At 59.3% G+C, this 24,364-nt stretch overlaps 1 protein-coding gene across 3 annotated transcripts in view; it reads left to right on the forward strand.

Moving 5' to 3' along the window:
• CNTN4 (contactin 4) overlaps window positions 1-20,047 on the forward strand; it is a 476,106-nt gene extending 456,059 nt beyond the window's left edge. The window contains exons 15-24 of one of the 3 annotated variants that reach the window (XM_080672715.1): window positions 11-131; window positions 4,711-4,869; window positions 6,976-7,125; window positions 8,885-8,955; window positions 10,423-10,657; window positions 10,978-11,090; window positions 12,089-12,275; window positions 12,909-13,021; window positions 14,508-14,676; window positions 18,236-19,895. In XM_080672715.1, coding sequence (XP_080528841.1) covers window positions 11-131; window positions 4,711-4,869; window positions 6,976-7,125; window positions 8,885-8,955; window positions 10,423-10,657; window positions 10,978-11,090; window positions 12,089-12,275; window positions 12,909-13,021; window positions 14,508-14,676; window positions 18,236-18,342 — 1,425 coding nt within the window. In that variant the 3' untranslated portion in view covers window positions 18,343-19,895. Of the gene's footprint in view, window positions 1-10; window positions 132-4,710; window positions 4,870-6,975; window positions 7,126-8,884; window positions 8,956-10,422; window positions 10,658-10,977; window positions 11,091-12,088; window positions 12,276-12,908; window positions 13,022-14,507; window positions 14,677-18,235 lie in introns of all 3 variants that reach the window. The other 2 variants (XM_080672714.1, XM_080672716.1) reach the window with 2 other exon arrangements.
• Window positions 20,048-24,364: the final 4,317 nt, after the last annotated feature.

Genomic DNA, 24,364 nt, shown 5'->3' on the forward strand with positions numbered 1-24,364 from the left:
CCTTTATCAGCAGGATTCAGCTGGGGATTTGATGATCCGGAACATCCAGCTGAAGCATGCTGGGAAATACGTCTGCACGGTCCAGACCAGCGTGGACCAGCTGTCCGCGGCCGCCGACCTCATCGTCAGAGGTATTGTGGGGGAGCGGGGCTGGCTTTCGGCCTTAAAAGAGTTCCGTGGCATCTTCTCCTGCACAGACTTCTAAAACCTCCTGCGGTTTAGAATGAAAGTCAGAAGCGAAACGCTGTAACTAGGGGCGAGCAGTGTCCGTAGGTTCTGCTCATCCGTTTCTCACAGGAGATGAGCAAATGGCTACTTTGTATCAAAGATCACCCCTGGGCGTGGCCACCGGCGCCGAGGGGACCTAGGATGACTTCAGAGGAAAGAAAGCTGGTGGCTGAAGGGGGGGGCTCCAGCTGTGCTTTCTTAGGGTTCATCGGCGCTAACCCCAATTAGTGTTGGAGGCCAGGGCTGGAAGAGTGGCCGGCGTGACCTCATCCCCAGCTCCCCCAGTTTCCTCCTTCTTCTCTGAAGTGCACAGTTGTGTCCCGTGCACACCTGCTGACGCCAGAGTTGTCATTTAGCTGGGAGTTCATGTGCAAACACATGGGTGGGGATTCCGTGGCCTGACCACAGCGGGAACCCCCGGCTGAGCCACACCGATGGGCTCAATGCCAAGCCCCCCAAACCATTCTGTAAGGGAACAAGTGCATGGACTTTTAGGAAATACGTTTAAATTAAATGTAAAATCTTCGTGCACTGGTGTACGCGCCAGCGTGCCCTATGGTTTTCTAAGCCATGGAAAGGGAAGCCGTTCGGAGCATCAAACGGAGATCTCGCCCGCGTCTCCTCTACCTGGACCCCCATGGGGGGCCCGGGGGAGGCCTCTTGGGCCAGCAGCACTGTGGCTGCAGGAAAATGCGATCGGGGATGTGAGGTGTGCAGGCGGTGAGCCTCAGCACACAGCTCCGGGGTATTGGGGCCACAGCAAGCTTCTCTCTCTCCAGGCGAAACGTCGGGGGGACGTGAGGGAGTTACCAGCTCGAACTGTCGAGAGAAGTTAACTGTCTGCTTTGGTTCCCCTTTAAATGGCCTTTCAAACGGGCTCAGGAATGGCACAGATGAGGGGCGATAAGGGAAAACACTTCCGACCGGGGCGGAGCCACCCGCGGCATAACTTACGGAAATGTGTTTATTTCCACTTTAAAATCACCCAAGCTGGTCTGCTCTCCCCTTGGGGACAAAAGAATTCGGTTGCTGAAAATTTATCCTCTATTTAATTAGGATAATGTTCAGATCAGCAGTTTAAACGCCAATAAATTACACTAATAAAAATTTAAATCAGTGAGACTTGAAGTTCTTAAATGATATTGTATACTTCATTTCACAGAAAATAACATTAAGTGTCAGGAGAAATTTGCCAACGCAGCCTAAAAGAAAATCTAGTCTAATCAGTTCAGGGGGCCACCAGATTGGCGCGCCCCTTTCAGCCACAGCCCCTCGCCCCTCGCTCCATCTTCTCTGCTGGGCCGTGCCTCCTGCGAGTCCCCCGGGGCGGGCGAGGGCGCCCTGCCCTGCGGGAGGTTTCGGATGGGACCCCATCCAGCTGTGAGTCTGGCTCGGACAGCCTAGGTCCCCCAGTGGTCACCTGATTTATTCTCTCGCCACCGATGGCGGTCCTTCCTGGGAGGGACCAAGGATGCGGGCATCACGCAGTGTCCCCTCTGACCACGGGAACATGCTGTCACGAGCCCAGACCACGGGAACATGCTGTTCAGAGGACAGGTATTTGCTCATTGAGCGGTTTTGAAAGAGGGACCCCACTTCTCCACAACAAAGCTGGTCAACATTACGTAAGGCGGTAGCTACATGGGGGGGGAGGGGGGCTGGGACTCAAAGAGCCTTGAAGGTCCCGTCTTATCTCCAGCGGCCAAGGTCACGCCACCCCGCGTTTCCTTCTCAGCCGCCAACTGCCGGCTCGGGTCCCGCCTATGGTTCTGTGCACGGAGGGGTTTGGGGGACTCTTGTCTGCCTCTGGGGCTCTGATTGTAAAGGCATCGAAGGAGCCTGGTTGAGGGGGAGGTGGGAGGGGGAAGCCAGGACGCGAAGGCTGACGAGGAAAAGATCCTGTCGTCGTCTGGACTTTATCAGGTTCATAAGGTGCCAGGGACAAAGGTGGCCCTGGTTCTATGAAGGTGGCATTTGACGGACAGGCTGAAATGTCACCGTAGAAAACCAGTCACCCCAGCACCCAGATTCCCAGCCCCTCCCTTCAGCGGAGGGGGAGGAGGAAAAGCTCGTCTCCCCCTCCGGCGATCAGTGACTGGGGAGGAGGAAAGAGAAATTGGGGCATCACATCCTCTGTCCTGTGATGGGCAGGACTGTCATCATGACATGTCCCTCCCAGTCACCTTCTCTCGCCACCTCCTCTCTCGAGGTGGTCGATCTTGCCTTCTGAGAAATGCATGGAACTACCAGTGAGGGCTGGCCTCCGTGTCCATGATTTACGCACATGGGCAGACCCAGTACCCGTCAGGGAGGGGAGCAGGGAGTACGCTGCACAGGCAGGACCCCAGGCTGCAGGGACAGGGCCTCAGGCTGCAGGGACCGGGTCCGAGGCTGCAGGGACAGGGCCTCAGGCTTCAGGGACAGGGCCTCAGGCTGCAGGGACAGGGCCCGAGGCTGCAGGGACCGGGTCCGAGGCTGCAGGGACAGGACCCCAGGCTGCAGGGACTGGGCCCAAGGCTGCAGGGACCGGGTCCGAGGCTGCAGGGACAGGACCCCAGGCTGCAGGGACTGGGCCCAAGGCTGCAGGGACTGGACCTCAGGCTGCAGGGACAGGGCCTCAGGCTGCAGGTACAGGGCCTCAGGCTTCAGGGACAGGGCCCTAGGCTGCAGGGACAGGGCCTCAGGCTGCAGGTACAGGGCCTCAGGCTGCAGGGACAGGACCCCAGGCTGCAGGGACTGGGCCCAAGGCTGCAGGGACTGGACCTCAGGCTGCAGGGACAGGACCCCAGGCTGCAGGGACAGGGCCCGAGGCTGCAGGGACAGGACCCCAGGCTGCAGGGACAGGACCCCAGGCTGCAGGGACAGGACCCCAGGCTGCAGGGACAGGGCCTCAGGCTGCAGGGACAGGACCCCAGGCTGCAGGGACAGGGCCTCAGGCTGCAGGGACAGGGCCTCAGGCTGCAGGGACAGGACCCCAGGCTGCAGGGACAGGGCCTCAGGCTGCAGGGACAGGACCCCAGGCTGCAGGGACAGGGCCTCAGGCTGCAGGGACAGGACCCCAGGCTGCAGGGACAGGACCCCAGGCTGCAGGGACAGGGCCCCAGGCTGCAGGGACCGGGTCTGAGGCTGCAGGGACAGGACCCCAGGCTGCAGGGACAGGGCCTCAGGCTGCAGGGACAGGGCCCGAGGCTGCAGGGACAGGGCCTCAGGCTGCAGGGACAGGGCCCGAGGCTGCAGGGACCGGGTCCGAGGCTGCAGGGACAGGACCCCAGGCTGCAGGGACTGGGCCCAAGGCTGCAGGGACAGGACCCCAGGCTGCAGGGACTGGGCCCAAGGCTGCAGGGACAGGGCCTCAGGCTGCAGGGACAGAACCTCAGGCTGCAGGGACAGGGCCTCAGGCTGCAGGGACAGGGCCCCAGGCTGCAGGGACAGGGCCCCAGGCTGCAGGGACAGGGCCTCAGGCTGCAGGGACCGGGTCTGAGGCTGCAGGGACAGGACCCCAGGCTGCAGGGACAGGGCCTCAGGCTGCAGGGACAGGGCCCGAGGCTGCAGGGACAGGGCCTCAGGCTGCAGGGACAGGGCCTCAGGCTGCAGGGACAGGACCCCAGGCTGCAGGGACAGGACCCCAGGCTGCAGGGACAGGACCCCAGGCTGCAGGGACAGGACCCAGACTGAAGGGACAGGGCCCCAGGCTGCAGGGACAGGACCCCAGGCTGCAGGGACAGGACCCCAGGCTGCAGGGACAGGACCTCAGGCTGCAGGGACAGGACCCCAGGCTGCACAGGCAGGACCTCAGGCTGCAGGGACAGGGCCCCAGGCTGCAGGGACAGGACCCCAGGCTGCAGGGACAGGGCCTCAGGCTGCAGGAACAGGGCCTCAGGCTGCAGGGACAGGACCCCAGGCTGCAGGGACAGGGCCTCAGGCTGCAGGGACAGGGCCTCAGGCTGCAGGGACAGGACCCCAGGCTGCAGGGACAGGACCCCAGGCTGCAGGGACAGGACCCCAGGCTGCACAGGCAGGACCTCAGGCTGCAGGGACAGGGCCCCAGGCTGCAGGGACAGGGCCTCAGGCTGCAGGGACAGGGCCAGAGGCTGTACCACCGGTCACGGACTGCAGCCCCAGCTGACAGAGCTCTGGCAGAGCCCAGCCTGAGAGGAGCTCTGGGGCCTTCCCAGCTCCGCCCGCGCACACAGGCGTGTGTTTGCTCTTGTTTAGGGGCAGGTGTGCGGGGCAGGGCAACGCTGTGACCCCATGAGTTTTCCCTGTTTACTGTGAGCCCTGGAGGGAGCAGCCTTGTCTCCTTCATCTCTAGTTTCAGCCCTGAAGAATGGGGCACCTGGTGGCTCTCAGTAAGGAACTGACGCGGGGGGCTGTGGCGGGTGGACGAATGGTGGAGGAACTGGGCCCCGCTCTGTCACGCGATCCCTTTCTCGGACGTGTGGACACACGCTGGGCACCTCTGAGGGTCTCCCTCTCCGGCAGGTCCCCCAGGACCCCCGGAGGCCGTGACCATCGACGAGATCACAGATACCACCGCCCAGCTCTCCTGGAGCCCTGGGCCCGACAACCACAGCCCCGTCACCCTGTACGTCGTTCAGGCCCGGACGCCGTTCTCCGTGGGCTGGCAGGCCGTCAGCACAGGTACCGCCGGGGCCTGGGGTTGGTCCCACAGGCCGCCTGACGCTCGGCGTTACCGGGAAGCACGGCGGCGGCAGAGGCCCAGGGCGCGCAGACAGCCGCCGATGGCACGCTGTGGCCGTGTTCCCCAGGTCTCAGGTGCTGTCATTCATTTAATGTTGTTTCTTTCTGCTTTTTGAACCCTCACCCGAGGGTATTTTTTCATTGCTTTCTGGAGAGAGTGGAAGGGCAGGAGGGGAAGACAGAGAGAGAGAGAAACACTGATGTGAGAGAGACACGTCAATTGGTTTCCTCTCACATGAGCCCTGACCGGGGTCAGGGATGGAACCTGCATCCCAGGTACGTGTCCTTGACCCTTGACCTGGAATCAAACCGGAGACCCTGCGGTGAGGTTATATTAAAAACACGTGAGCTGGCCATGCCGTCGCTGACCTGTCAGGAACTCCAGGTTGACCTGTGTTATTTCATTTCGGTTTCATTGGGGGGTCGAGGGGGGGGCACGGATGGACAAACCCGTAGTTATGGCCAGCAAGCCACCCACTCCCCTAGCCCGAGGCTGGCTGTGTGGCCCGGATGCTGGAAGGAGAAATGACGGAGCGATGTGCCCAGGTTCGTGCAGTTCGGAGGAGTCGTGGTGATTTTCACAGCCTCCTTTTCTTTTCACTTCACTTCTCCAGCTTCGCAAGTGGGTTTCTGTGTGTGCCGCGCATCGCTGTCCCCAGCCCCAGGCGGTTCAGGGAGGGAGATGGGAGCCGGCGTTAGCGCTGGATTCTGGCCCTGGCCGCTGGCCAGCAGCCCTCTGCACGCCTCTGTCCTCTCCGCTCAGTGGGCGTGGCAGGAGCTGTTTACTATGAGGCAAAAGAGAGGGTTGTGAAACTTGGTTACCGATAGGAAGTGCTGCGCAGATATGATGAAGGGGGGAGGGGGGGCGGTGAGGGGTGCTGAGGGTGATGCTTACAGCACAACGAGGATTCGCTGAGACCTTACTACATGCCACATGCTCTGCTGGTTGCTCCTCATGGGTTTTCTCAATGTGCTGGGATTGAGAAATACTAGCCTTATTGTATGGTGAGGACAACAGGCCTCAGACTCCCCACAGCCCCTCAGACCCCCACAGCCCCCTCAGACTCCCCACAGCTCCCTCAGACCCCCCACAGCACCCTCAGACCCCCCACAGCGCCCTCAGACCCCCCACAGCTCCCTCAGACCCCCCACAGCGCCCTCAGACCCCCCACAGCTCCCTCAGACCCCCCACAGCTCCCTCAGACCCCCCACAGCTCTCTCAGACCCCCCACAGCTCCCTCAGACCCCCCACAGCTCCCTCAGACCCCCCACAGCTCTCTCAGACCCCCCACAGCTCCCTCAGACCCCCCACAGCTCTCTCAGACCCCCCACAGCTCTCTCAGACCCCCCACAGCTCCCTCAGACCCCCCACAGCTCTCTCAGACCCCCCACAGCTCCCTCAGACCCACCATAGTGCCCTCATACCCCCCACAGCTCCCTCAGACCCCCCACAGCTCCCTCAGACCCCCCACAGCTCCCTCAGACTCACCATAGTGCCCTCAGACCCCCCACAGCTCCCTCAGACCCCCACAGCACCCTCAGACCCCCCACAGCTCCCTCAGACCCCCCACAGCTCTCTCAGACCCCCCACAGCTCCCTCAGACCCCTCACAGCTCCCTCAGACTCCCCACAGCTCCCTCAGACCCCCCACAGCTCCCTCAGACCCCCCACAGCTCCCTCAGACCCCCCCACAGCGCCCTCAGACCCACCATAGTGCCCTCAGACCCCCCACAGCTCTCTCAGACCCCCCACAGCTCCCTCAGACCCACCATAGTGCCCTCAGACCCCCCACAGCTCCCTCAGACCCCCACAGCACCCTCAGATCTCCCACAGCGCCCTCAGACCCCCCACAGCGCCCTCAGAGCCCCCACAGCTCCCTCAGACCCACCATAGTGCCCTCAGACCCCCCACAGCTCCCTCAGACCCCCCATAGTGCCCTCAGACCCCTCACCGCGCCCTCAGACCCCCACACCCCTGAGCATCATTCGGTGGGGAGGAAGGAGGGGTGCCACCTGCCCAGCATGGGTGCCCCCTGCTGTCTTTCAGTCCCCGATGTCATCGACGGGAGGACGTTCACGGCGACCGTGGTGGGTCTGAACCCTTGGGTGGAATATGAGTTCCGCACGGTGGCAGCCAATGCGATCGGGATCGGGGAGCCCAGCCCGCCCTCGGAGAAGCGGAGGACCGAAGAGGCCCGTGAGTAGCCCCGACACAGTGGCCCCTCAGGGCTCGGCTTCCCCGCACCAGCCCTCAGAGCCCCTGAGCACATCCCTCGCCGCCGTCAGGACCTTGGCCAGCAGCCCTGCCACCCAGCTGCCCGCAGTGGCTTCAACCAGGAGCTGAGTCCCCCCCCGTCACCCGGTCCCCGTGCGGGACGCTGTGCTGAGCCCCTCGATGCCAGCTCTTCCTCATCAGCCCGCCTGTCACCAAGACCCGCCTGCCAGGAGCTGTCTTCTTTTTTTAAATATATTTTTTTATTGATTTCAGAGAGGAAGGGCGGGAGAGAGAGAGAAACATCAACGATGAGAGAGAATCACTGAATGGCTGCCTCCTGCACGCCTCACACGGGGTGGGGATTGAGCCTGCAACCCAGGCATGTGCCCTGACAGGGACTCGAACCCTGACCTTCTGGCTCATAGGTCCACGCTCAACCACTGAGCCCTGCCGGCTGGGCCAGGAGCTGTCTTTTTAAGGCACATCCCACGTTGCAAATGAATCAACTCAGAAATCACCCGTGGCAAAGAGGGAGTTGTTCACAGCAGCCCAGTCCCATTCCCTTGGGGCATAAGCCACCCCGGGAGCTGGGGTCGGGGCATCCCGCTGATTCCCGGGGCCCAGTCAGCAGTTTCCCTGCCTCCTCCGCGCCCCCCCCCTGCCCCCCCCACCACCCACCCACCTCATGTCTGCAGCTTCCGTGACTACAGGAGGGAGGGATGTGAACTCATCTGGGTCACTTGTACCTTAACTTCTCTCACACACACAGGGCCTGGGCTATAGGGGTCCCCGCTGAGATGAGCCCCCCCTCCGCCCCCCGCTTGTTGAAGGGATAGCAGAGACCCTAAACCAGCCTTGGGCAAACTACGGCCCGCGGGCCGGATCCGGCTGTTCTATCCGGTTCTCTTGCTCTCCCCTCCGCTCCTTTACTTGGAATTTATATTAGTTCACACAAACACTCCATCCATGCTTTTGTTCCGGCCCTCCGGTCCAGTTTAAGAACCCATTGTGGCCCTCAAGTCAAAAAGTTTGCCCACCCCTGCCCTAAACAAAGGGGAACTCGAACCCCACACTTGGACAAAGTCCATTCGATGGATGTCATTGGCTATAAACAAGTCCCAGTCACCAGCTACACCCCCAGCCAGACACCCTCACACCTTGGCCGCGTCTCTCACTTGCCTGCGGATGACAAGCCAATCCCGGGCCTCCCCTCAGGGTGATTGCAGCCATCCCTCCCCGCGTCCCCAGGAGGGCGCTCGCATCGTCTCCCCTCTTTCACAGAAAAAACGGGGCTCAAAGAGGTGAAGCACGGGAGCCAGGGGGTGCCTCTGCCCACACTTCCCTCCACCCCAGCCCACGCTCACCCTCCTCTAGAGCCCGCCAGCCTGGCCCTGCTCCGCGCAGCCCTCTGCAGACCCACGCATGCGCCCTCTATCCCCCCCACCACCACTGCACGCACCACCCCAAGGTTAATAAACGCCTCCCGCGCCTTGAACCAGCCCCCAGTCCTTCGCCATCCCGCCGAGCCGGGCGGGGGCCGGCCCGGGAGCCGCGTCACACACACCTACAGCAGCTTCCGTGGTGATGCCTGGGCCCCTGGGCACGGGGCCTCTGACCTCAGGAGACAGGCGTGAGCCTCGAGTGCTTGTTGGCAGGGAGTCACCTCGCCGGGCAGCTCCCTGGCCCTCGTTTGCCCTTTGCCCCCTGACCTGACCCGACCTGTGTTTTGTCCCCTGCACAGTCCCCGAAGTCACCCCAGCCAACGTCAGTGGCGGTGGAGGCAGCAAATCGGAGCTGGTTATCACCTGGGAGGTGAGTGAATCCGCTCGGAGGGAGCACGCCGTGGTCGGGGCTGGTTATTCCCTCCTCGGTGGGAGCCACCAGGGAAGGAAGGCACCGCCGCTGTTTGGCCAAACTCCCTCTCGTAGCTCCCTGCTGGCGGGACACCGCGCTTGCCCATCAGCTGCTGCGTTACATTTTTTTTAATATATTTTTCTTGATTTTGGAGATGGAGGGAGAGACAGAAACATCCATGATGAGAGAGAATCATTGATCGGCTGCCTCCTGCACACCCCACACAGGACAGGCCCTGACCAGGAATCAAACCCTGACCGCCTGGTTCATAGGTCGATGCTCAACCCCTGAGCCACGCCGGCCGGGCTGCACTGCAGCTTCTTGTTGAGCGTGTTGACCCTGCTCCGTCCTCATGAACACCTCAGGCAGACTGACCACAGGCCTCGATTTTAGACTCCTGACCAGCTGTGGGCAAACTACGGCCCGCGGGCCGGATCCGGCCCGTTCGGCTGTTCTATCCGGCCCGCGGAGCCGAAAGAGCGGAGGGTTCTCTTGCTCTCCCCTCCGCTCCTTCGCCAGCAGCAGTGTTAACATGGCAACATCGGGAAACACGGCCGCAGCTCCTTCTGAGTGGGCGGATTTATATCCCCATTCAGTAGAAGGAACAACCTCTCAATCTTCCAGAGGCTCCTTGTAATGCCCGCGGACGCGTCCCCCGACATCACCCTGGGAATGCGTAGACACGTTATCGTGGTGATGTAGGGAGACACGCCCCTGGAGAGCACAGTATCAGAGCATTAGCTAAAAAGGAGACCAACAACACTGTTCCCACTGAAGTTGATGTTTTAAAGACCAAAAACCTCTCAACCCAGTCTACATTGCCATCTACATCTACGTCCCGGGCATCATTTGGAAGTTGCACTAAAGAAAATGTTTAATTTACTGTTTACACATTTTGTTCTTTTCTATTTGTTTTAGTTTTAAATTATTTTATTATATTTAAGTTTAATTTGAAAGGCTTTTGTACCTTTCCTTTGTTAGGCAATTTTATTTTGCCTTTGCCATCTTCAATATAAGGTCTGTTATTGTGCTATGATTCCTCCATTTTGTGAAGTTTCAAATTATAATAATTAGTGTTTACATTCTTCTTGTTAAAATGTTTGAAATGAATAAAACTATTGAAATTAAAAAAAAAAAAAGACCGTACCCTTTTATGTAATGATGTTTACTTTGAATTTATATTAGTTCACACAAACACTCCATCCATGCTTTTGTTCCAGCCCTCCGGTCCAGTTTAAGAACCCATTGTGGCCCTCGCGTCAAAAAGTTTGCCCACCCCTGCTCTTGACGAAGCCCAAAATCAGTCAGGCAGGAAGAACACAGATAGGAGGGCTGGGCGGGTGCGGCGGGGAACTTCAGCATCTGGATGGGATCCCTGGGACTCTGGAGCCTCTTTCTGACCCCCTCCCCCACCCCGCTTCCCAGACGGTGCCTGAGGAGCTGCAGAATGGCCGGGGCTTCGGCTACGTGGTGGCCTTCCGGCCCTACGGCACGGTCATCTGGATGCTCACCGTGCTGGCCTCGGCCGACGCCTGCCGATACGTGTTCAGGAACGAGAGCGTGCGCCCCTTCTCCCCCTTCGAGGTCCGGGTGGGCGTCTACAACAACAAGGGGGAAGGCCCCTTCAGCCCCATCACGGTGGTGTACTCGGCAGAGGAAGGTACGGCTGCGCGGCCGGGCGGGGCGGTCTCGATGCTGGGGGGCTGCGGGGGGGGGGGGGGCATGCAGCCCACTGGGCACTGCCCCTCAGTGAGGCCTGTCCTGATGTGAGCAAAGTGTAATATGAAAAGTGGGGCTGGCTGTGCACCCCCCCGCCACCCCTCCTCGCAGTCACTCTGTCACTCTGGGCTCCAGGATGAGGGTGTGGGTCCCGCCCACTGGGGGCTCTGCAGCCACGGCCTCCTGGCCCCCGGTTCCGCCCTGTCTGGAAGCCGGTCCCCACGCAGCTGATGGGCGGATCCTCTTCCCATCACATTGCAGAGCCCTCCCGGCCGCCCGCCAGCATCTTCGCCAGGAGCCTTTCCGCCACGGACGTTGAGGTCATCTGGGCCTCCCCCCAGGAGAGGAACCGGGGACGGATCCAAGGCTACGAGGTCAGCAGGGACGGGGGGGGGGGGGGGGGGGGCTCGGGTCTGGGAAAGAGACCCCCCTCCAGCGAGCCCCCAGGGCCCACGCCCACGCAGAGGCCTTCGTCCTGGGGCCTGGCTTCTCACGGAGCATCCGTGGGGGCGGGGGACACCCCACCCGAGACTGTGGCTCCCGGGAGCCCCCTGAGGCGTGTCTCTGACACACGCAGGCCCGGGGCATCGACACGGTGCTCCGAGAGATGAGCTGGGACTTGCGATGTCCCTGGGGGTCCCTGGGGCTCAAAGCAAAGGGAGAGGAAAAGGGAGAAGGGGCCAACGGGGTTGTTCCAATTCGCCATCTCACCGCGAGCTTAGGAGCAAAAGGGGGCCCGTCCCGCCGCGGGGAGTCCCGAGGCACAGAGCGCTCGGTGCTAGGAGCGCTGCTGTGGGTCCTTACAGAAAGCCCGCTCCGCCGCCGTAAGAATCCGTGTCACAAAACTCAGTGCCTGCTGCCCTGGCCGGGAGGCTCGGTCGGTTGGAGCGCCGTCCCGTCCACCAAAAGGTTGCGGGTTCAAAGCCCAGGCGGGCATGTGCAGGGTATTTCTCTCCCACATTGAGGTCCCCCCGCCTCTCCCCCCTCCCCCACTCCCTCTCTCTTCAGACATGGGGAACCTTTTTCCTACCAAGGGCCATCTGGATATTTATAACATCATTCGTGGGCCATACAGAATTATCAACTGAACACTCAGCGTGCTCTGTTTGGTCCAACATCTCATTAACTCACCGCTAACACCGTGGCAGGGCCGGACCAAATGATCTCGCGGGCCTTATACGGCCCACAGGCCGGACGTTCCCCACCCCAGCTAAGTCAGTAAATATATCCTGGGGTGAGGATAAAATGGACATATTCTTATGGAGGAGTTAATCATAAGACATAATTAACTGTCATCCGATTACTTAGAACCCGATGACGATGGAAATATCCCCACTCGGTGATTTGCAAGGTCTCCCCTTTATTTGCTCAGGTTAAATACTGGAGGCATGATGACAAGGAAGAAAACGCCAGGAAAATACGAACGTTCGGAAATCAGACATCCACGAAAATCACCAACCTGCAGGGCAGCGCGCTGTACCACTTAGCGGTCAAGGCTTACAATACGGCCGGGACCGGCCCCTCCAGCGCCACCGTCAACGTGACCACCAGGAAACCTCGTAAGCTCAGAAACGTCTCAGGGATTCCTCAAAGGCACCCCACGTCCACGCCCCACCCCCGCCTCCCGGCGATTGTCCGCACGCCGATTGCGCCCCTGCGTGCCTCAGGCTCCCTTACGTTTTAGGAGCCTGTCGGACACCAGGCAGCATCGGAGGGTGGGAGAGGCGTGCGTCTCTCCTCGCTGGGAAGGCCACTGCTTTTAGCTCTGAATGGATCTTTTTTCTTTCTCTTTTTTATAGCCTTCCAGCCTCCTCCTTTATTATTTTTGAGATATTTTTTATTGATTTCAGAGAGGGGGAGAGAGAGAGAAACATCAATGATGAGAGAGAATCATTGATCGGCTGCCTCCTGCACGCCCCCTACTCGGGATCGAGCCCGCAACCCAGGCATGTGCCCTTGACTGGAATGGAATCCGGGACCCTTCAGGCCCCAGGCTGATGCTCTATCCACTGAGCCACACCGGCCAGGGCCCAACTGCATCTTTTCCCATTTGTGCTGCTGTGCGTCGTCAGGTTTTAGGGGACCTGAAGACACGTCTTAGTGCAACAGCCCATTAAATGCCTCCGCTCGCGACCCCTCGGCGTCCACTGGGACCCAACAACCTGACCGCGTCTACCTTCCTCTCTTCCTAGCGCCCAGCCGAGCCCCCGGGAACGTCGTGTGGAATTCATCCGACTCCAAAATCGTCCTGAACTGGGACCAGGTGAAGGCGCTGGAGAACGAGTCGGACGTGAGCGGCTACAAGGTGGGTGGTGAGTGGGGATGGTCTTGTCCCATGAGGCACCGGGGCCGGGGGGAGGGGGGCACGTCCCTGACCACATCCCTGACATGCTCTCCCGGACTCTAGAAATCTCTGCCCCTTGTGGTGTGCTCTGAGTTTGGTAAACGGTCCGTGGCAACCGGGCCGAGCAGGCAGCGCCAGGCGGGGCGGGGTTCTCAGGAGAGCTGGGTCCCCAGGCCTCCACGCAGGTCCCCAGTCATCCCTGCCGCTGGCTCATCAGGTGAGCCACCAGCCCAGACTCACACTCACACCGGAGGGCGGGGGCAGGAAGGAGAGCCACTTCCGGAGGGACAGGGACTGCCCCCTGACACCCCTCTTTTCTCTGTAGCTCATAAAGGGGTCCCATGGAGGAAAGGGGGTGTGGCCTGGCCTTTCAGAGACCCCGTCCAGGTGCTGACGTGCCCCGTCTCCCCGGGACTCAATCACATCACACCCGCCCCTGCTTTACCCTCTGCCGAGCACGTCCCCACGCCTGCTCCCTTCCGGCCTCCCTCGGTACCAGCCGTGGGCAAACTACGGCCCGCGGCCCGTTCGGCTGTTCTATCCGGCCCGCGGAGCCGAAAGAGCGGAGAGTTCTCTTGCTCTCCCCTCCGCTCCTTTCCTTTGAATTTATATTAGTTCACACAAACACTCCATCCATGCTTTTGTTCCGGCCCTCCGGTCCAGTTTAAGAACCCATGGTGGCCCTCGAGTCAAAAAGTTTGCCCACCCCTGGCTTACACCTTCCTGGGAGCCGGGCCCTCCGCGCAGCCTGTCCTGTGTGTACAGGAAAACACCGCCATCGTTAATAAATAACAATAAGAATGAAGTGTGCTCCCTCTGCTCACACCGTAACCCACGTTTGCCCCGCCCTGCGTTCTCACACACGCTTCCTCGCTCTTTGTGAACAAAGACGGCCTTGACTATAGGCACGTGCATTTATGTTCGTCTGTCACACACACACAGATCAGAGTTAATAGTCGGGGTTCAGTGTTTCCAGCCAAAGACTCTGAATTACCCTGTGTAACCAGAGACACGTGGCTCCAGCTGAAAACCCTCTGGCTAGTATTGTCCCATTTCACACGAGGAGGGAACGGAGGCTCAGAGAGGTCAAGCAAGCGGATCACGGTCACACAGTAGCCAAGTCTGTTTTGATGCTAAAGTCCCTCCGGTGTGAGCGAGCTCTGGACATCCTCAGAGGAATCACCTTTCCAGGGGTGTCCACGGGGCCTTCCCGAGGTGACGGGAGGCCACATAGCACGCCGGGAGCCTCACACCCCCCACCCACCCCCCACGGCCTCCTTTAAACTCTCCCCACAAGGACAGGGTAGCGGCAGAGGGCGGCCCGTCTGCACATGCGCCTCCCGGATGTGTCCCAGCGTCACAGGTGCCAGCAGGGAAACGAGACGCTCGTCGTCGCCGGGCGGGCCCTGTGAGGCAGCAGGTGACGCCTGTTCTTCTGCGTCGGCAGGTCTCGTACCGATGGAGCCGACAGAGCCGCACGTCTGTCATCGAAACCAACCAGACGTCGGTGGAGCTCTCCTTGCCTCTGGATGAAGATTACATCATAGAAATCAAGCCGGTCAGCGACGGCGGGGACGGCCGCGCCAGCCAGCAGATCCGCATCCCAAAGATGACAAGTGAGCACGCGTTCCCCTGCTGCCCAGGCCTGCTCCCCAAGGCCTGCCTGCTCCCCGGGCCTGCCTGCTCCCCACCTCCCTGCTCCCCACCTCCCTGCCCCCCACCTCCCTGCTCCCCACCTCCCTGCTCCCCACCTCCCTGCACCCCACCTCCCTGCTCCCCACCTCCCTGCTCCCCACCTCCCTGCACCCCACCTTCCTGCTCCCCACCTCCCTGCCCCCCACCTCCCTGCTCCCCAAGGCCTGCCTGCTCCCCACCTGCCTGCTCCCCACCTCCCTGCTCCTCACCTCCCTGCTCCCCACCTCCCTGCTCCCCACCTGCCTGCTCCCCACCTCCCTGCCCCCCACCTCCCTGCTCCCCAAGGCCTGCCTGCTCCCCACCTGCCTGCTCCCCACCTCCCTGCCCCCCACCTCCCTGCTCCCCAAGGCCTGCCTGCTCCCCACCTCCCTGCTCCCCACTTCCCTGCTCCCCACCTGCCTGCTCCCCACCTCCCTGCTCCCCACCTCCCTGCTCCCCAAGGCCTGCTCCCCGGGCCTGCCTGCTCCCCGGGCCTGCCTGCTCCCCACCTGCCTGCTCCCCACCTCCCTGCTCCCCACCTGCCTGCTCCCCACCTCCCAGCTCCCCACCTCCCTGCTCCCCAAGGCCTGCTCCCCAGGCCTGCCTGCTCCCCGGGCCTGCCTGCTTCCCGGGCCTGCCTGCTCCCCACCTCCCTGCTCCCCACCTCCCTGCTCCCCACCTGCCTGCTCCCCACCTCCCTGCTCCTCACCTCCCTGCTCCCCAAGGCCTGCTCCCCGGGCCTGCCTGCTCCCCAGGCCTGCCTGTTCCCCACCTCCCTGCTCCCCAAGACCTGCTCCCCTGGCCTGCCTGCTCCCCACCTCCCTGCTCCCCGCCTCCCTGCCCCCCCGCCTCCCTGCTCCCCACCTCCCTGCTCCCCACCTCCCTGCTCCCCAGGCCTGCACAGGGAGGCGGGGCCTCAGCGGGAGCCAGCCCCAAAGAAAGACATGTGGCAAAAACACCCTCCCCAGCCCTGACCGCTGAGGTCTGCTGGCCTCAGGCAGTTTCATGCAAAAGACCCGGCTAGTTTTGACGGATTTAATCTACAGCCAATCAGAAAGTCAGAGTAAAGCAGCCCTAAACCGGTCGGTCACACAGGTCGGTCACACAGGTGCACCGTGTGGTTGTGTCAGCAGTGGCCCCAAAGCTTAGCTTAGGCCGGGGGTGGGGAACGCTTTTCCTCCAGGAGCCAGGGCCTGCCTGCTCTTGGATATTTATGACATCATTCGAGGGCCATACAAAACTGTCCACATAAAAATCAGCCTGCTCTATTCGGTCAGACATTTAATTCACTCACCCCTCATGCCTTGGCAGGGCCAGACCACGTGATTTCATGGGCCTTACATGGCCCGCAGGCCGGACGTTCCCCACCCCTGACCTAGACAGTTAGAAACCTGACTCAGTCGGAAGGAACCAGCAGAGGGTTCCCCAGAGCCACGTGTCCCGGGGCGCAATGTGGGGCCGTGTCTGGCTGAAACACGGGACCTGGCACTGTTCACACTGACATGTGTGTAACATACAAACATAAACGCAGGAGTCTGTACAGAGCCAAGATCAACTTTGTTTGCAAAGAGTGAGGAAGAGTGTATGAAAATGCAGGGCGTGCCAACGTGGGTTTACCCGAACAGTTTATTCTTTTTCCCCTCATTTTTAATGTATTTTTTACTGTTGATAGTATTACAGATGTCTCCCGTTTCCCCCGCCTTCACCCCTTCCTCCAAGCCCCTACCCGCCCCCCGCCCAGGTCTTCACCACCCCATTGCCCAGGCCCACGGCTATGCATATAAGCTCTTTGGTTTATCTCTCCTCGTCCCCCCACCCCCACATCGAGGTCTGTCAGTCTGTTCCATGCCTCCTGCTTCGGGTCTTATTTTGTTGCTCAATTCATTTTGTTCATTCGATCCCACAAATAAGTGAGGTTATGGGGTACTTGTCTTTCTCTGATTGGCTTATCTCACTTAGCATAATAGTCTCCAAGTCCCTCCATGCTGTCCCATAGGGTAAGAGGTCCTTTTTTCACAGCTGCATAGTATTCCACGGTGCACATGTCCCACAGCATTTTTATCTATTCATCTACTGATGGGCACTTGGGCTGTTTCCCAATCTTAGTTATTGTCACAATTTATTCTTGAATTATTATTTATTAACTATGATGTCATTTTCCATATGAACAACTGCACGTCCCACCCTGGGGATCGAGCCTAAAACCCAGGCATGTGCCTGACCAGGAATGGAACCATGACCTCCTGGTTCAGAGGTTGATGTTCAACCACTGAGCCACGCATCCAGGCCTGATCTCGATCTTAGACCAGTTAGTTACCTTACGATCCTGGGCCCCAGTGTCCGCGCCTGTTAAAGGTGCTTCTGGGAACTGTCTTTATATATTTTATTGATTTTTTACAGAGAGGAAGGGAGAGGGATAGAGAGTCAGAAACATCGATGGGGGAGAAACATCGATCAGCTGCCTCCTGCACACCCCCCAACTGGGGATGTGCCTGCAACCAAGGTACATGCCCTTGACTGGAATCGAACTTGGGACCCTTCAGTCCGCAGGCCGACGCTCTATCCACTGAGCCAAACCAGTTAGGGCAATTCTGGGAACTGTCTTTAAAAATTCTCAGAGTGCTGTGTGCTAGCAGGAAGGTAGTGTTCCAAGGAAAGCAGTGCCCGGACAGGGTGGCTCCGTGGTTGAGCATTGACCTATGAACCAGGAGGTCCCTGTTCAATTCCTGGTCAGAGCACACGCCTATGTTGCGGGCTCGACCCGCTCCCCCCTCACCCCAGTGTGGGGTGTGCAGGAGGCAGCCGGTCTATGATTCTCTCTCATCACTGATGTTTCTATCTCTTTCTCCCTCTCCTTTCCCCTCTGAAATCAATAAAAATATATTTTTTTTAAAAAAGAAGGAGGAAGCAGCGATGTTTGTTCAGCTGCATCACTGGCCTAACCTAACAATCAGGTATGGCACTGGGAATGCGAAGTTTCCTCTCCTCTTTGAGGCGGACAGCCTCACTTTACAGACTTAAATGGAGGTCCAGCAATGTCCCAGAACCGGCCGAAACCAGTTGGCTCGGTGGATAGAGCGTCGGCCTGCGGACTGAAGGGTCCCGGGTTCGATTCCGGTCAAGGGCATGTACCTTGGTTGCAGGCACGACCCCATTGGGAGGTGTGCAGGAGGCAGCTGATCGATGTTTCTCTCTCATCGATGTTTCTAACTCTCTATCCCTCTCCCTTCCTCTCTGTAAAAAATCAATAAAATATATTTTAAAAAAAAAGAAAAAGAAATGTCCCAGAACCGGCCCCCAGTGTCGTAGCTGGACCGTCACAGAGCTGACGTTAAAGTCACCAGGCCGGGTCCTTCGCAGCAGAATCAGCAGTTCTCCGGTGTCCCGAGCCACGTGGCCTCGCCTCCCGTGGCCTCGCTTCCCGTGGCCTCGCTTCCCGTGGCCTCGCCTCCCGTGGCAGACCGGACGGTGCTGTTCAGTGACCACGTTCTCTCTCCGCAGATGCCTACGCCCGGGGCGGGGGCGCGGGGCCCTCCACCTCCAACGCCTGCACGCTGTCGGCGCTCAGCACCCTCATGATCTCGCTCACGGCCAGGTCCAGCTTATGACGACCGCCCCCTGCAGGACTCGCTGTCTGTGATCTAAGCAACCTTGAGCGTGTTGTCCTGAAGACACCCAGTACTGAGTAATCTTGTTGTTTGAGTACATCTTATTACTGGAAAGAAAAAAAAAAATGTTCTTTGCTTCTTTAGGAATGGCATTCCACACAGAACTTCCACAAAGCAAGTCTCGCTTTGTCCGCAGTTTCTCCGGAAACTCCGCAGTGCACTGAAGACATCTGTAATACGATGTTACCAAAGCAGTTTACATATGTCCTTATATGCATATTTTTTATTATATATTTAGTGTTTTATAGAATTTTTTAAAGTTAACATGAAATGTAGATATTAATTTTTTTTCCCTCGGCTATAAAATGCGGTGGGCGCCACACTCACGCAACTATTGTTTGAAAATGTTTCCTTTAAAAGACAGAGTGTGAAACCCACCTTGGTCAATCGATTGCAAATGACGTGTAGTTTGACAAGGATGGTGTGGCCGGCGGCCGGAGGCTGGCGGGTGGCTCCGGGCTGCGCTGTAAACCCCTCCGCGGCTGGCAGGCTGCACGGGGCCTTTGACATGGACACGTATGTCCTTCGCCCTGTGCGCATTTCCCTGAGGATGGTTTCAGGAGCGGCTGCCATTTCAACACCTGAACTCCCTCCCGAGAGGTCCCATGTGCAATACTCACCCTGAACTTAGCATGGACCCCAAGACTCTCCCCACGCACCTCGGTTAGCATCGTCTCTGTAGCAGCCTTACCTTAGACGTTGCATTTGAAGTCGCATCTCCTGTAGGAACCTGGACCAGAAGTTACCAAGTAGCCCCGTCTTTCAGAGGCTAAGAGATACGTTTACTATCTCCCAGTGTATCTGTTTGAATGTACATTTTTTAAAACAAAGGTAACTCTCTGGTCACAGATCCACAGTTTCTTTCCAGAATCTCTTCTATAGAATATGTCTATCTTTTAAAGTCAGAGCCGTGTCTGGAGTTGGGCAGACTTCTCTTTCCGCCAGTAGCTGCTGCTGCTGCATCCTCCCCACGGCTCTGTAAAAGGCGGTGGGTGCGGGGTGCGGGAGCTCTCTGAAGCTCCTCGTGTGCAGCCCGTAGCCTAGTTGCTTTCTGCGCTCTGCCTTCCACGTCTGACAACCCCACGTCGGAAAATGGCAATAGCAACAAAACCGTCTTCTGATGGAAGACCTGTTTGTTCTAACGGGGGAGGTTTTGTAGCTGAAACTGGTAGACCAGCGCATCTAAAAGGCAGTGACATTTCCTACACACACTTCCACGTGTCAGCAGGCCGCCCCCTCTTCTTTCTCAGAGAGCTCAGGTGTGCCTGCGGTTTGTCCTTTTTTGCTTGACGGATCACGTACGTTGACTTTTCAACCTTCTCGCTCTACTTATCCAATAGTCCTAATCAGGATCCCACTTGTGTGAAAACTAGGGTGGCAACAGGAAAAATACTGTTCCGTGTTTCGAGCCGTGTTCCTTCCTTCGTTGGATGTGGTTACTTCTCTGTTCGAAATAAAACAAAATTTAAAACCACACACATACACACACACACAAAAAAAAAACCAACAAAATAATAAAATGAATGAAAAAAAACAGAAGCCGCCCAGGTAATTCCCACCCCCCTGTCGATGGTACTTCCCCGTGACCCAGCAGCAAATGTACTCTTTTTCTAACGCGATTGTTAATAAATATTCTGTCGTTTGTAAAGATGCTTGTCTTCGGGAGCCTTCTTCCTGCCTGCCGAAGGGAACTGAGCTCGCCCTCGGCCGTTAGAACGGAGGTCACAGAGGGGCTCCGCCGTCTCCGGCAGGATCCACCGCTAGAGGCCCCCCCGAGCTATTCCTTTGGAAGTGACGGCCCTGCAGACACCAGGCCACACCCCGTGTGCAGGTGAAGGGGGTCGAAACCTCAGATAAACGTCCCGAAGGTCCAACTCGAACCCTTCCTCTCCGTTAGCGACGCCTTGTGTATCGCTCATGCCAGGAGATCTGCCATTTGAAGGTTTCTCCCCGCCCCCTTGTGAAAAAGCGTAAACTCTAAATATGAGCATCCAAGGCCCTTGTAAAGCTTCTAGCTCAGTGGTCGGCAAACTGCGGCTCGCGAGCTACATGCGGCTCTTCGGCCCCTTGAGTGTGGCTCTTCCACAAAATACCACGGCCTGGGCGAGTCTATTTTGAAGAAGTGGCGTTAGAAGAAGTTTAAGTTTAAAAAATGTGGCTCTCCAAAGAAATTTCAATCGTTGCACTGTTGATATTTGGCTCTGTGGACTAATGAGTTTGCCGACCACTGTTATAGCCTGTTAACCTCGGACCCTAGCCCTCCCTTGCTTCCGGTCTCACCTCGGTGCCTTTGGGTCACACGGCTGCCCCTTCCTGCAATAACCTTCCCGCTCCCCCTTCTCCCCCAGACGCCCCAGGCCCCCCGCCCCCAGGTCCCGAGGGTCCCGGGCGGGCAGTGCAGCCTCCCACACGTCCTCCGAAGGAGCTGCAAGCCGGGGTGGGTCCACTCGGTGAACTGGCACCGGGACTCCCAGGGGAACTGTTACTGTGCCTGGTTGTCTCTGACCTCCTGTATGTTGCCCAGCTGTCCTTGTCTGTACGCCTGTCTCCCACCCAGATTGTGAGCTCCTTGGGGGCAGGGCACCGGCCTCTCTTCCGTGTACCCCACCGTGCCCAGCACCGTGCCTTGCAATAAACAATCCTTGATGAATCGATCCAAGGGCTCTTGAAGTAGCATTTTGCCTCAGTTGCCCGGCTCAGTGCACCCACCCGGGAAGACCGTCACCGCCTCCCCAAGAGGTGGCAGAAAGCGCTAGAAGGCCCGGCGTCTAACGTTGGGCCTTGAACGTCCTTCCATCGCTCAGCCCCAGGGTCTGAGGAGTCGGGCCCCGGGTTCGCTGAGCCTGACCGGGCTGAAGATGCGCTAGGAGGTGCCTCGGAGGCGCCCGCACCAGCGTGTCTGCCGGGCGGCTCACACGGCCGCCGGCTGGGTTCCTGGTGACAAGCTACAGAAACAGCCCGGCGGACTCCGGGAGCACAGAGGAGGACGCGGTTAGGTCACGGGAGCCAGGGAAGTGCTGAGCAGCCACCGTGGGGAGAATACGGCCACAGGGACACTGCAAAGTCTTTGGGGTCCTGTTGTGGGGATAAATCAGCTCTTTTGCCAATTTATTTTTTTAACATTTTATTGATTTCAGAGAGGAAAGGAGAGAAACATCAATGAGGAGAGAGAATCATCAATCAGCAGCCTCCTGCACGCCCCCTCCTGGGGATCGATGTGCCCTGACGGGGAATCGAACCCTGACCTCCTGGTTCATGGGTCGGTGCTCAACCACAGAGCCACGCCGGCCAGGCTCTTTTTCCAGTATTGACGCCACTCTGCTCGGTGTCCACATTTCCGGGAGAGACTGACCAGTCCCTTGGCGTCACCCGGCCGGAGCCCCGGGATCACGCCAGGCCTGCACGCACCCCGAGGGTCGTTTGCTCAAGGGAGACTGAGATGACGTTTCAGGAAGAGGGGAGAGGGACGCTGGGAAGGTCTCAGCGGCAGTTTCTTGGCCCGGCTGTCCCAGGGGATGTCCCAGGCCCGAGGTCCCGTGAACACGCCTGGGGGGGGGGGGGGTCCTGTCACTTGGGATCATGGCCAGTGGCACTGTGGGGGCACAGGGAAAGGGCTCCTTTTCTTAATTAGCCTTTTCTCTTTTTCTTAAAATATATATCTTTATTGATTTCAGAGAGGGAGAGAGAGAAACACCAATGATGAGAGAGAATCATGGATCGGCTGCCTCCTGCACACCCCACACTGGGGATGGAGCCCGCAACCCGGCCACGTGCCCGGACCGGAATCGCACCATGACTTCCTGGTTCAAAGGTCGATGCTCAACCACGGAGCCACGCCAGCCGGGCTAGTTAGCCTTCTCGAGGGCTTTCCCTGAGCCTCTGGTATGGTGTGAGGTCCCGTGGAATTAACCGTGTTCGAGGAAATTCTGTTTTGCCAGATGACGGGATCCTCTGCGTGTCCTGCCTCACGGCGCCCGCACAGCCTCCGGACAACCGGCTCCTTCCGCGGGAGCAGACAACGCAGTGACATCTCTCCTTTCCAGGTGAGCTCCGGTTCTCCCAGGTGAGCTCAGGGTCTCCCAGGTGAGCTCGGGGTCTCCCAGGTGAGCTCCGGGTTCTCCCAGGTGAGCTCGGGGGTCTCCCACGTGAGCTCGGGGTTCTCCCACGTGAGCTCGGGGGTCTCCCACGTGAGCTCGGGGTTCTCCCACGTGAGCTCGGGGGTCTCCCAGGTGAGCTCAGGGGTCTCCCAGATGAGCTCGGGGTTCTCCCAGGTGAGCTCGGGGGTCTTTCAGGTGAGCTCGGGGGTCTCCCAGGTGAGCTCGGGGGTCTCCCAGGTGAGCTCAGGGGTCTCCCAGATGAGCTCGGGGTTCTCCCAGGTGAGCTCGGGGGTCTCCCAGGTGAGCTAAGGGGTCTCCCAGGTGAGCTCGGGGGTCTCCCAGGTGAGCTCGGGGGTCTTTCAGGTGAGCTCGGGGGTCTCCCAGGTGAGCTCGGGGGTCTCCCAGGTGAGCTCGGGGGTCTCCCGGGTGAGCTCCGGGGTCTCGCGGGTGAGCTCGGGGGTCTCCCGGGTGAGCTCCGGGTTCTCCCAGGTGAGCTCGGGGGTCTCCCAGGTGAGCTCCGGGTTCTCCCAGGTGAGCTCGGGGGTCTCCCAGGTGAGCTCGGGACTCATTCAGCCGAGACGCGGGAACTGCCGCGGGCTTTTATCTTCCGGCAGAATGATCGTTTCTCTTACCGTGAAATGTCGGTTGTTTACATGGGGAAGAACGTCCAGCCCTGATTAGCCTCTCCCCAGGGTGTCCCCTGCCCTTTGTCCCAAAGAATGTGGAGCCACTAAAAGGACAGAAACCGTGAGTGACGAGTTCTGAGTGCTGCCACCTGCAGGTCAGACGACGGAGCAGCAGGTGATTTCCATCTCGCTGTTCATTAGCGCAGATCAGCAGGACCTGGCCGCGTTCCTGGGTTCCTGGTCCGCTACGAACGCCACGCGCCTCCTTTTCGTTGTCCGGAGCAGCTCAGCCGGGCCTTCTCGGGGGTTACACCCACAAGGGCCACAGGACTCGGTCCTCGACGCTCAGTGTTCCTGCTTCACACGCGAGAGGAGGGTGTGGAACGGCAGGGTAAGTGTCAGCATCGACCATCGACACACCCCGAAGGGTCCGGGGGGCCGAGGGCCGAGTCTCTGCAGACAGAATGTCAGCGAGAGGAAGAGAGGTGGACAGGCTTTCCCCGAGAACGTGTAGGCGGACGCTCGAGGGTGGAGAGCGGACGGCAGAGATGGCTCAGCTGTCCCGGGGGTGGGCTGCGGGCCCCGACCAGCTGGCCACAGGGGACTTTGCTGGGAAGGTGACGGGTCATGAGGGCTGTGGACGGGGTGACACCGCGATGGCACAGATCCTTCAAGGAAGGAAATGCGCGGGAAGAGCTCCGTGAGCCGCTGCAGGGTCCTGGGGAGACAGAGAGGTCGTGAGGGCCAGGGGGGCTCGGGGGACAGGAGACACCTCCGTGCAGTTTGCAGGCTCAGACGGTCCGCCCTCATTTATGCTGACATTTCTCATTCTGAGCTGCGTGTACACGCACGTCTATTCCTAACATGGGCATGTGGGCGGGGCGGGCCGGGGGGTGGACAAGACTGTCTTTAAGTTCGATAGACTATTCTCAAAAACATGATGGTTTTCAAGAAGTCTGTGACCGGGAACTTGGCGTGCAGTCGGGGACCAGGAATAGCTGCTCCGTCGCTGTGTCGCTGTCGCCAAGGCTCCAGGCGCCGCCCAGGCCCCAATCTAATTAGGTCTCTCATGGTGCCCACCGTCAGGAGCGCTGGGTTCTGTTCTCACTCCGGGCAGGGAGCTGGTTTTCCTGGCCAATTAGCACCTACGGTTTATTAACTCCACCGGCAGATGGTCCTGACACATACGAGTCTCGCCGTGAAAAAGTTTGGGTTTTTAATCAGAGTTCTCTGCGAGCT

The sequence above is a fragment of the Plecotus auritus genome (assembly GCF_963455305.1).
Source record: "Plecotus auritus genome assembly, chromosome: 6".
In the NCBI taxonomy this organism is placed as follows: Eukaryota; Metazoa; Chordata; class Mammalia; order Chiroptera; family Vespertilionidae; genus Plecotus; species Plecotus auritus.